Here is a 12,784-nt window from a genome sequence, read left to right on the forward strand (position 1 = left end):
ATTTCTAAAATGTTTTGAAAAGTAGGATTCGTCACAGAAATCTTCCTTCTGCCACCATCCTTCAGTTATTTCTGGAAGCTTTCAGGGCCCTAAGCACACAAAGGAAGTATTGGGGGATTTACTCCTTGCACAAAAATTGGAAGGACTGGGCTTTTTTGTTCTTAAAAAGCTTGCCAAAATGGGGTTTGTCTTGACTTCAGCATAGAGGATGTAAAGCATGCGAATAAAATAAATGTGCATCACATTGTGGGCCTACATTTATAGGTACACTCCGACCCTGGGAAGTAAAAACCAGTTTATTTTTCATTGTACCTCTGAGTTGGTGTTGCCGAGCCCCAGGATGTCTGTGGCACCGCCAGGGGATGAGGAGAGGCGGTTGGGTTCAAGAGGCCGTTAGTGGCGTTGGGCCGTTATTTGTTCGTTAGGTCTGAGAGGTGCAGGAGCTGGGGTGAGCTGAGCGCGGGGCCCAGTCGGTAGGGCAGGAGCTGGAGGAGAGGCCGAGGCAGGTAACCACCAGCAGTGGCTGGATCGACATCCCTTCCTCCCAGGGACTTTCTGGCGGTTGTCAGGCCCCAGACAGTTAGCTGACAGCCTCTTGTACTGTGACTTCTTTTATTAGTGATTTTATGGCCTGACATTGAAGGTGATGGGTGGAGAATTTGTACGTGGATTTAAAAGTTTCTGGACGAGTGTTTGTGCTCTGTATCTTGTCTGAGCCTTACCCAGGTTGGTTGAAGACCAGCCAGCAGCCACTGAGTGAAAGGCCTTGCCATTTCGCATGGGATCAGTGAGCTTCAGTCTTCCTGAGGGGGGGTGATGAGGAAGGAGGGGCAGGAGGTGTCCCTGTCTCAAAAAACATTGAAAAGTTAAAACTGGAAAACAAGTTACTACTCACTATGAAGTTCTTGGAAAGAAAGATGCATGCATGGATGGAGAAGTTTAGGAAGTGTTTAGCCTCAGAATTAGGGCGACTTGAATTAGTGGCTGGGCCTGTAGCGATCTGTGTGTTCATGTATGTATAGGACCTTAAGCACAGAAAGGTTTGGGGTGAGTCTGGAAAGGGTCCATGTTTAAGGAATGTAGTTCTTCTGGCTTCTGAGATAGCTTTTTTGTATAGACAGCATGGAAAACGATTACAAAAACAAGTATTGCAAGACACTTAATGAGATGGGAAACTGGCAGTGCTAAGTCTGTGGCTCTTGGGCTCGAGTGATTGTGGGAGAATTGCAGGTTTTCTTTTTTTCCAAGCAAGCATTTTCTGACTCGTGAACAACCACGAGTGGCATTTATCCTGTGGGTTTAAAGTCAGCAACCCCAAAAGTGCATTCAGAATCTCTCCTGACTTTTGGGATGAGAGGCTGTGACAGCAACAGGACTCAAGGAAAAAAAAGATGCTTTCAATGTTTGCTGGCAGTTCCACCAGGGTAGTCTGAGACTTCATCTGCTGAGGTGTCAAACTGTGTGCTTTCACCCTTTTGGAGTGGGGGTGACTGCGACTGACCAGACCAGTTTTTAGGGAGCTTAGTCAGCTTCCTAATTTCCACTTACACTGAGAGAGTCATCAGGGACAGCAATGGAGAGAGAATGTCAGTTAAGTACCTCTGCATGAAAGAAGCTGGGCTGCCAGGAGGGTTTTCAATTGGAGATCATGAAGCAGCTTTATTATGGGTCCACTCTTCTCTTCCCATGCGGCTCTACCAAGCTTTAACCATTTATGCTGAAACACTACAGGTCAGATGTTTATTAGCTTCAGGTCACATTTGTTTTTGCTGAAAGAAAAATAAGTAGTAAAAAAAAAAAAAAGTCAGCCATTTCTAAGGATGCAGCTAAGAGTAAAGTAACTTTAGGTTTTGGATTCTTTTTCATGTGCTTGCTTTTCTTATTGGAAAGGAGAAAAAAATGCAATAAACCTAGAATCCCCCAAAGCAGGGGGAGAAAGTCTGACCTGTTCTTCTAGTCCTCAAAGCTGCAATGCAGGGGCATTGAGATTTGGGAAGGGCAAAGCAGGTGGGAGATTGCAGTTACAGGTATCATTTGAATAAGCTAGCTATTGATTATCATAGCTGATAATCATCAGCAATGGTGATTTCCCCAGTGCGTTCTGTTCTTAATGTCTGTTGCAATACGGATGCTGAAAAGGACTGGGCATGACACAGTGAAAGCCAAACATCCTTGTGTCCCTCTTACTCCAGGCCAGAGTAAGTCAGTTCAGCTCTGTGAATACTGAAGTTGGCAACCTAGTCCCACATCTTGAGTTTGCAATTTAACCATCTCCTATGTGTCTGTATTTGTCTGCTCTTTCACGTGCCGTGTGGAATGTGTGACCGTTTCTCTTGCACTGCGATGTACACGTATAGGTATGGAATTTCTGGTTGAGGGGTTTGTTGGTGTACAGTGAAAACATTCTCATGAATTTACTTTGTAGGCACTTCTGTTCCATATGGAGTAAGCATAGCATGAGGGTTGTCTGACAAGATTTGCACACATTGCCAAATGCTGCTGGTCTCATAAATAAAAACAAAAAAATAAAAACAAAGGCCCAGAAGTTTGTAGATACCTGTGCATGTAAACTTCCTGATGCAGGGGCCACTTAGCCCTCCCTTGCAGACCACAGCTTGGGCTGTGACCTTTGTAGCTTCTGTTGAAGCTTAATGGGTCTCTTCCATAGGATGGACCTATTAGTATCAGTTCATTAGCAAGACTGAGGCCTTGGTTTTGTAACGAACCCTTAAGTGCGATTTGCAATAGCCTGCTGACTGTATCTTACTAAGCTGCTGTGGGTGCAAGAGGGAAACAGATTGAGGCTGGAGTAATATTTACCTTCACTTCAAGTTAGGAGGAGTATCTGCAGTAAAAAGGAATGTGCCACACCTAGGATCTCCGGAGTTGGCTTTTCTGGGAACTTTGGCCACAGAGAATGAAATACCCCTGATGCTGTACATGCAGGGCAAAAGCGGCTGCTATCGTTAAAAATATGCATATGAAAATGGAACTGGAAGTTACTGCAAAGCTGCGTTTGCAGGTATCATAGCAAGGAAATTTTTAGAAATCAGACCTGAAAGGTTTTACAACAGCAAGTAACTCGGATACTCCCTGAAAATTTTCGTTTGCTTTGCTGAAGTGTTAAAAGAATCCCTGGTTTCTGTAGTTATGGCTAGCAATTAATAAATTAGTTTAGGATTTTGTTGTCTTTTGATTATGTACATTGTGTATGTATAATATGTGTTTTAATGTGCATTTTAAAACTGCTTTTTTCCTTGATTATGGAAGGGGAGACCATGGAAAGAGTATTTTAAGTTCTTTGACAAGAGACTTGATTGAAGTCATTTAGTCATTTAGCACCCCAGAGCAATATTGAATAGCTCTGTCCTCCTCTGTTTTGAGCTCAAAATGGAAGAAAAATCCCTTTTTTGTTTGTTTTCAGAGAGAAAACAGTCTGAATTTCAAAGTGGGTTAAATAGTTTAGCGATTTGTATTCCATTTGTTGCAAACTCCCCCCTCCCACCTGAGCCCAACCACTCTTCCCCTCTGCTCTTGCCCACAGAATTACCATGCAACTAATTTTAGAGGTGGGTTTACACGTTTGTTTTAAAAACACTGCTGTCTTCATCTCTGCTAATCCACCAGGTGGAAGCAGATGTGTAGAATAGCTGTACATGTATTTGTAAATCTGAGTTTGAGCAGAGGGTGTTTCTAAGAGGGTAGTATATGTGCAAAGGCAAGGGAACCCTCGGTAGTGTAACACCACCAGTAAAGCAAAAATTTGCAGTTAACCACTAGCTGGATTCGTTGGTGGTTTTTGTTCATGTGGTGGGCTGGGTGACATTGTATTAGCCAATTCTTCTGATATATGGTTAGAGATCAGTTGCCTGGCTGTTCGGAATTACAATAGGGAGAAGGCTATCGGGGGAGGGGATGAGGAGAATAAGATAGGAAGTGGTTTCTTAGAGATGGGTGCTCTTCTTGTGCTAACAGAAGTTTTGGTCTATTAACTCTGAGTGTGCTTTTCTGACCTACAGACTCGTTTGTAGCTTACTGATGTCTTCTTCCCTTTTGCCTGACTTCCCATTAACTACCTGGCATCCCTGTACCTCTCTGCTCTTGCAAAAAAAAAAATGGGTCCTTTGAAGTTTGGGGAATACCCCTTTTGTGTTCAGCCCTCACAACGATTTTGCTTTGAGTGCATCTTTGTCTGGAAGTATGCTTAAAAGTGCTAAAAATTTTATTTTGTTTGGTTGAGGGATGGGTGGAAGTGCAGGAGGAGTCCACGTGGTAGCAAAGAGGAAGCTTGAGGTAGCACAGAGTGACCTCCTGAAAGCATCCCTCCAGCCTGTGAATGTTCATGGTCTCCTAAAGGCAGTCATTTGGAAAGGGGCTGCGCTACCCAGATTTACAGTGCCTACTATGTTTCATGTAACAGAAATGCTGTGGCTGTGTACTGCTGCAGGTTTTTGTTCTGTTCCTCTGCAGGTTTTGTTGTTTCTCCACTGACCTGTTGTACTAAAATTCATGTCACTGCCTGACAAACTGTGCTTTTAATAACTTAAGCTTTACTTTATAGGGCAAAGCCTGGGCAGTAAGACATGTTGAATATATATTGCCTTAAATATTTTCCTTACTGACTCTGTGCTCCTTGAGTTTTACTGAATTCTGAGCATGTTACAGAAACAATCAAACTGCCTAGAAGTGAAGTGTTGCTTTCCAGCTATAGAAGTGAAGATATTTGCATTTAAAGTCCAGAGTTGCAAAATTTAGTTCTCTACTTGTACTCGGTGCATGTTAAGACAAAAATAAAATGGAGGAAAAGCTGAGAGAAACAGTTTGCATCACTTGAGGTCCAGTGGGAGCTGGGGGTCAGGATCACTCTGAGAATTAATCAGTTCACTAGAGGATATGATAATACAAGGAAATGATGGTATTGCAATAAGTTTTTCATTTTTTTTATTAGTAGCAGAAACTTTAAAAATAAAAAGAGAGCAAGAATAAGCCTGGGAGCAGAAGTGGCCTGAAGGAGAAATGACCAAGACCAGCTTAGAAATGCAGAGTGGTGGTTCAGGAGTGCTGCTTCACTGCATCTGTGTGTGAATCTCCTTTCTGTCTTGGGGAGGGGGGCGAGAGAGATCACAGCCCTGTGAAATCTGACTTCTTAATGCTGTTTTGAATAAAGAGAAGTTGTTCTGGGCCTTCCGCTTTTCTTGAGATTGAGGATTTTAAACAGGGAATGCCTGCACAAAAGCGACGGTAATCGCAATCTGAAAATGGCGTGTGGCATTTCTTGTCATTTTTAACAAGCCAAAACGTCGCAGAAATCTGCCCGGGCAAACTTTTGGTCCTGCTGTGCCCCAGTGCAATAATTATAATGCAGAAACAGCTGATGGGTCATGTCTCCAGCCCTGCGCAGCATTATGACTTGCTACCTACATTCCATGTTTAGCTTTGAGCGATCAGATGGTGCAAGCAATGTGAGCTAGCAGTGCCTGAGGACATGCAGTCAGGCAACATGTCCTGTCCCTCTGCAGCTTCTGTTTCTTTTTTCCACTTCTGTCCCATCCCATCCCATCCCCTTAAGGTGATGCCTTTTATAATAAATACAGCTCTTCGGAGCGGGTCAGCTGCCCGTGCGGGAGCATGTGTGCCATTCCCACTGTGCTGTGTATTAAGTCCAAGGGCCCAAGCTTTGTAAATATTGTTTCTAAAGTGCCTGAGGACTCCAGGTGAGCTGCTTGCCCTACTTACCAGGGGCTGTGGAGCTGTGGTTGGTACATGTGGTGGCACACAGTGGCAGGCTGTTTCAGCGTGGTTACTGATGTGACCTAATGAAGTGCGAATTGTGTTGGAGGGGGTAAATTTTGTCTTTGTGCATGGGGAAGGGGTCATTTACAAATGTTTACAAACAAACAAAAAAGTTGAAAATTATGCTTAATTCGGCCGACTGAGGGAGGTGGTGATGGGGATATTTTGGACTTGGGTTTGTTTTGTGCTTGGCACTCTGCAAAAGGTACACCCAGGCCTTGATCTAGGATAAATCGGATAGGTAAGCAGAAAATTACCTACTCATTGCCTGGGACTGCTCTTGCTGTCTTGTTCCCCCTCTTCCAGGGATGCCACTGGAGAGGTGTGGTACAGACACATTAATTGTGGTAGTTTTATTTTATTGTGAACTTATTTTCACTGGGTTTAATTGGAGAACTGAACTTTAGGTAGGCTTTTACATGGTAGGAGTGTTCTTCACTGCAGAGGGGTTGCAAGTGAGCTCTGAGCTGGAGGGAAGGGAGTGAGAGGGGAGTGGGAGGAGGGAGCCTGGAGATGGAGCTGGCTGTGGGTTCGTTCCACTGCATCTTTTCATCTTTCCCTGGTACTGCAGCACCACAGGAGTAGAGTTACCGACAACATTCTTGCTCAGGTCTCTCATCCCTCACTCAAATAGAGGGTGTAATTTGACGATGTCTGCACTCCGCTGTGTGAAGGCTGTTGATGAAACTATATGTGTGTACATTTTTAAGTGAAAAAACCCCAAAACCCCACCAACAAAAAACCCCCCCAAACCCAAACAAATGCAAATCCCAAACCAGATCAGTTCCGTGATCCCACATCGCCGTACAGTTGTTCAAATGCTGGGACTGGCATGAGGCTGGAGAGAGAATGTGTGGCCAGAGCTGCGGGGTGAAGTGAGGACTGGCAGTCTGTCCATCTGAATGACAGCCATGGCTTACATCAGGTTAAATCAGTCTGTACGCTGCAGGCTGAGGCGAAGCAGAATGGATTAAAAACAGGTTTTTACTTCTAGCCACGATTTTCCTCACAACTGCAGTTCTGCGTCAGCTTGTGGGATACATGTATTTCTGCATCTCAGCTGCTGTGGAATGTGAGAGACGTCTTTCTACAGGACAGTTCTCGCAGTCAGTATTCCCTAAAGTTTTCCTTATTCGAACTGCTGCATCCACAACTTTCACAAATAGATTGTGAATCTGGATTTTTATCTTTTCCTTCTCCATCTGTATCGGTTGTTATCAGCTGCAAACAGGTTACCAGTGAGGCCTGCTGGGCTGCTTAATGGGTGGCCGCCTGGCGCTGCCTTTGGGCTGATGCAGATAATTTCTATTGGCCAAGGTTATCTCCCTGCTGACCTTGTAGCCAGAACTCAGCCTCTCGATGGCACAGTAATTGTGGGAAGGAGGGCTTCTGAAAGCATTCGTAAGGGCTGGAATAGCCTTTCTGGTTTTGTAAAAGCCATGTTTTATTTTCATCAGTGCTGTGAATGAGGAAAGAAAATGCCTTGATGTCAAGTTTGCAAATTCAGAGAAGGCTGTGTTTGAAGATTCTTTTCTTCTAAAATCCACTGTGGAGGCATCCCAAACTTAGCATGGCAAGAGAATGCTGTACCACAATTTGGCTTAAAAGTCCACTTTTGCTGCTGTACTTCCTTAGTTGTTTGCTCACTGAGCATTGATAAATGGCATCTGATTTCTTCCTAGCTGTAGCCTTTCATGCCAGAATTTCTTTCCCATTGGTTGCAATTGGTTCAGTTTACTGGACTAAATATGTTTGCATGCTTTTGGGATGAAGAGGGACTTCTGTTAGCTGTGTAGCAGAATGAGGCACAGGGATTAATAGGGGGAATGGGGAGAGAGGGAGGAGCTGGGTTTTCTTTTTTCTTCCGAGAGGCATCAGGCTCCTCCCGTAGCGAGGGAGAGCATAGTACATCGAACCTAAAGACCTTTAAAGTACATGCTGAAATGGATGCTGGGAAGATACAGTACAGTGCTTGGGCACAACTCCAAGGCTCCCAAGGCAAGTAATATTTAAACAAGCTGAACAGCCCCTTTCGGCAAGCAGCAGGAAATCCAGCACTGAGCTTTGTGTTGTTGCATGGTCAGCAGAAGATAAAAGCTCAGGCTGTGCAGCTGGGGTTCCCTCCTATCACTGGATGGCAAACTGTTAAGAAAAGATAAAAGGACAGAAGGGAACAGGGGGTCGTCTTATTGAAAAGCATTCCTTCATATTTTAAGCCATCAGAGTACTTTGAAATATGTTGGGCTTGATGTAAGTTAGAAACAGTGCCATCGGCAGCTCTGGGGTGTGTTGGAGCTTTTACATCAGTTGGCAGGCGAAAGGTGTATTCGTCCCTCTGCTTCACCAGAGATAAATGTTTTACATGGGTAGGATTGTGCTACGCATAGGTGCCTCACCACAAGCCTCACAGTGGGCAGGAGCTTCCCAGAACTTTTAGGAGCAGGGCGTGTAATGGTGGGGCTGCTGCTGACTGGAGGTTTCATTCTGAAATGCAACCAGCATTCAGCTGTATATAGCCTTTCCAGGTCCCGCTTCCTGCAGCTGATCCTTGGTTAGGGACTGTTTTAACAATGAGGAAGAGAATTTAAATGAATGAGATTGCTAGTTCAAGTCATCTAATCATTATTTACTGTATTCCTCCCCTCCGTCCCTCCTCCTTTTTTCCTGCATCACAGCACTGGTGTCTTGGGAAAGAAAATGTCTCAGAGCATTTGTTACCAATTTAGCAGCAAGTACGTGCTCAAATTTGGGATTTCTGAGATCTGTGTGTGCCATATGTAGGCAAAATGTAGTATTTGCTAGTTCCAGTAGAAGGGAACAAACACAAATTCGCTGTTCTTCAGATAGTGTTTCTTTAATCTAGTGAGACTTACATTTGTGCAGCCTTTTTGTTTTGGTAAGACGGTTAACCGTCCTCCCTAGGGTGCCTAATTGCTTATCATGAACTAATCAGTCCCCTGGGTATATGAAGGGATGAAACACTGCCAAGATAGAGCCTGTGACTTCCCCCAGAGGTGTGATAACCCTCCCAATTACCCCACCTTTTGGGGAGCTTGCTTACGGCTACTTGAAAGACCTCATTACTTCAGAAATTATCCATGTTTAAGAGATTTTAGGAAGTTCTAAAGGAGCGTATTTGCTGAGGAGCCTTTGAACTTGTCAGCTTTCGTATTTTTTATGTCAAATCTGTATTGAATAATGTTTCAAGTTTGGTGTGAAATGTGCTGAACGTGCTGCTGCTGCCACTTCTGTTTATGAAGGTCCCTACCTCCGTAGCCTCCGTGGCATGCCAGACCCTAACAGATGAGGAAAGGGCCAGTTCCTGTAGGGATGGTGAAATCTTCTAGCTTCAGAAACCCCGTTTGAAGTTTAGGTGAAGGAACGAGTGAAACAAATCTGGTGGTCTCGTCTAACTTTTGGTAGAATGATATGTGTGAAATGACTGGGTAGATTAAGAAAAGTCTTTCACCTTACAGTGAAAAATAATTTATTTCACTGATGGTTTTGCTTGCTTTCTCCTTTTAGTTTCTTGTTTTAAGTCATTCAAATACATGCTTGTCTGCTTTACAGGTGAGACAGCTACTGATTTCTTGAACTCTTCTCTTGTGTCTCCTTATGTTGAACAGTTGAGCTCCATAAAGCATATAAAACTTACTACAAAACAGTCATGTCTGAACTGGAAGGGGAAAATAACTCCTGCTGTTTAGTATCTGAGTGAAAGTACAAGTTCTGGTGTTGAGGTTTTCTTTGTCCTTTCCTTTTTCTCTGAATGAACATCACTTTTGTATGAAGTTTGGAGGATGGGATCTGTCAGTTGGGTGGAAATACATTTTGCTTCTTTAAAGAATTGTAACTTAATCAAAGATCAGATTTTATTCTCCTTTTGTGGCTCTTTTCAAACACTTTTGGTCTTGTTCATCTCTGGTAACAGTAGATTCTAAGTGACCACAACAAGATTAATGTAGATACATATATTGCCATAGTATGTAGTGGCTTAAAACTGTAAAGCAAGGTGACTTCATTTTTAGAATTAAAATAAAGTGGCTTGTGGGTGTGTATGTATCTGTATATGACTGAGAAAATGTTCATGTAGAAACATCACTCCTCAAAAGAAGTATGAATTTCAGTATCATAGGTCTGATTATGATACTTCAGTGTTGCTTCCCTATGTGTGTATATGTGAAAGTGGTTAGTCAAGGTTCCACTGACAAACTTGCTGTCCTACTGCAGATTGGGGTGGGTGTGAGGAGGTGCACAGGCCACTTGGTGGATTTTGTTGTTGTTGTTCATTTTTCTCTATAGTAAATACTTGCAACTACTACTTTACCCAGAACCTGTGGGTTCAACCTCTGCATAATTCATACTAGTTTGTTCCAGGCTAATGTTTTGGTACATTACATGTCAATGGGAGTTAGCAGAAGGAAATGAGTTTTCCCTTTTCATATGTGAATTGTGGGAAGAATTGTCTGTATCATCTGTTTGATGGTAATGTGTGAAGCACTAGCAGTGGAATTGTTTTTTTGGAAGAGGAGGGTGGTTTTGGACTAGCAGCAGACATTTTTGGCTGGAGGAATAGCAACTTGAAACTTCACTTACTGAAGAAACCTGTTCACAATTTTGTCTTGTTTTTTGTTGTTTTTTTTTCCCCAGCGTTCCTGAAATAAACTTCCTGCAATTCTTTGCAGTGTGCAGGTGTCCAGACTCCCCTTTACTCATGGTCGCCTGTGCAGCCCATCAGGCGACTGAAGGCTGTACCTAAAATTCTGCCTGCAGTGCAGCACGCTGCAATGGTCTTGATATAGTTACGGTGGACACCTTGTGCAGCTACAGGCTGTAGCATCCCTTCCTAGTCCGAACAACTGAGTATTGCGTTCCAGGAGTCTACACGTGTGAAGGACTGCCTGGAATAGGAAAAGGAAAGCTGCAGAGATTGTAAACTGCTGCGTGATCCGTGTGGCTGTTGTGCCGAGGAGCATCAAAACATTGCTGGATGGATCCGACAGCTCGTTGCAGAGTAGAGGGTCAGTCTCACTGGTTATTTGCAATTATTAACCTTGGTGGATGTTACATTTTTTGTTTGCTTTGTTTTTATATTTTTCTGTGCGTGTATAAGAGGATTGTGGCCTTGCAACCAGAATGCTCATGTTCAGGAAACTTCAGGCTGTTCCTACTGAAGGGCTTTGAAGATCAGCAGGCATTTCCTTCTGGGTTCACAGCATTGTTGGAGGAGCCAGTTGCTGCTGAAGTCTTCAGGCCTATCCAGCTGACTTTGGTCATTTTTTACATCACTAGCACATGGATTATGCTGTTTGCAGACTGTCTAAGCTCCATGATGACCTCCGTGGATTTCTCATGAGCTTTTACAAGGCCGGGCCTGTGTACTTTGTAAAATCCTTTAGAAATGTCTGCTAGGCTTTTAAAGTCCCAGAGCAAAGGCTATACTACAAGGAACTTGGAAGGTCAGCAGCTGGATGTGGTTGTGGATGAAGGGGGATTTGTGTGTGTGTCTATGTGTGTATGGAGTTCTTGTTTTGAAAATACATCTTTTTTCAAGTCAGGTAAGAGATATGTATTTTCTGAGAAGGCTTCTTGTACTCATCTGATAAAGCTGAGGGGCTTCTGAATTCCATAAGAAATTGTTGACTTGGATCCCTGTGCCCTTTTTTTGCACACGTTGTAGTCTATGAAAATTAACAGATGCTGTTTCATTTTGTCAGTGTGCAGGAAGCACCTCCTGCAGGTTAGTTTCACTGTGTGTACTTCAAAATAGAAAGAAAACTTGTGCTGAAGAATACTTTTGGCAAGTAGCACTGCTGTTTAAAATTTTCCTAGTGGCTTTCCTGTGAAGATCTCAACTTGGAGAGGCTTGCCAGCACCATCTACTGCTGTAATTAATTTACCTAACTAAACCAAGAAAGAAACTTTGTATTTCAGAATTTAGGGCTCAGCAAACAACCCTGAAGGCTACCTGCCCAACTGATATAAGCCAGTGGGTACCACTTACAAGACTGTGGCAACTTGTTCATCAGTGATGGGAGAGAGACATTTTTCTGAAAGCTGGGTTCTCCTTTCACCTGGAGGAAGCAGTAAACCTCAGTTTGAGTGATTTGTGGTACTCTGGCATCTATGGCAAATGTATATCTAGAATAACCCCAGGTAAAATTAAATAGCTGGCTTGTATCTTTTAACTCTGCTTCAGAATAACAGGAGAGTGGCAACTGACTGCCGTCTATGCTTAATATGAGATGAAGGTGATGTAGATGGTGTATATCTGTTTCTGGTCCTTAGCAGACTGTAGGATATGATCGACTTGAGACCTTTTTGTGCCTCATACGGTGCAGGGCAGGGGTTGGCTTTGGCTTGTGGGTCTGTGGAGAGTCTGCCTGGTGTGGAGATACAAGCTAGGAAGGAGTGCTACAGGTTATCTTGCTCGTGAAAAAGCTGTGTAGCCGCTTCGGATATTGCAGTTGGAGGTTGACATTACAAATGCCCCCTAGGGTGGATGGGAGAGCTAGAGCTGTACAGCACGCTTCTGAATCCCTTTGCTCCAGCACATCTCTTTCTCCTCCCCTGTGGCATGTGGTTTCCCCTCTTAAAATTTCAAGCTAAAACTCTCTAATTAAAAAATCTATTTTAGGGCATGCTTGTGTTTCTGAACATTTTAAATTGTCTTGATTATAGATTTTGTTGTTGTTGTTGTTTGGAGACTTGTTGTGACAGGGGGAATAGTTCCTGTGCTGACCAGAAACAGAAGACAGGAAGATAATGATGTTAACAAGGTGGGGGAGAAAAGGAGGTGTTTGTTTAGAAAAAGCCTAGTCACTAAAGCCTGTGGAGCAGAGGAACCCTGCTGATAACACAGATGAAATAGTCTGCCTCTTTCCTAACTTTAGAGGAGTGGAGCTTTGTAATAAATGGCTGCCATGTGGCAGCTGTCTCCCAGCTTCGTGAGCCTGGCAGTAGTTAATCCTGTCAGCAAGTCATGCTCCCT

At 43.5% G+C, this 12,784-nt stretch overlaps 1 protein-coding gene across 9 annotated transcripts in view; it reads left to right on the top strand.

The window, feature by feature from the left end:
- The window catches only part of RREB1 (ras responsive element binding protein 1), a 125,907-nt gene that overhangs the window by 34,891 nt on the left and 78,232 nt on the right, over positions 1-12,784 (top strand). For 2 of the 9 annotated variants that reach the window (XM_056330907.1, XM_056330906.1), the window contains exon 2: positions 10,444-10,814. The exons of the other annotated variants lie outside the window; for them this stretch is intronic. Coding sequence is in view for 1 of the 2 variants with exons in the window: in XM_056330906.1 (XP_056186881.1) it covers positions 10,784-10,814 (31 nt within the window). In the remaining variant the exon portion in view is untranslated. The remainder of the gene's footprint in view (positions 1-10,443; positions 10,815-12,784) is intronic. 9 annotated transcript variants of the gene reach the window in all.

Source organism: Falco biarmicus, chromosome 3, assembly GCF_023638135.1.
Source record: "Falco biarmicus isolate bFalBia1 chromosome 3, bFalBia1.pri, whole genome shotgun sequence".
In the NCBI taxonomy this organism is placed as follows: Eukaryota; Metazoa; Chordata; class Aves; order Falconiformes; family Falconidae; genus Falco; species Falco biarmicus.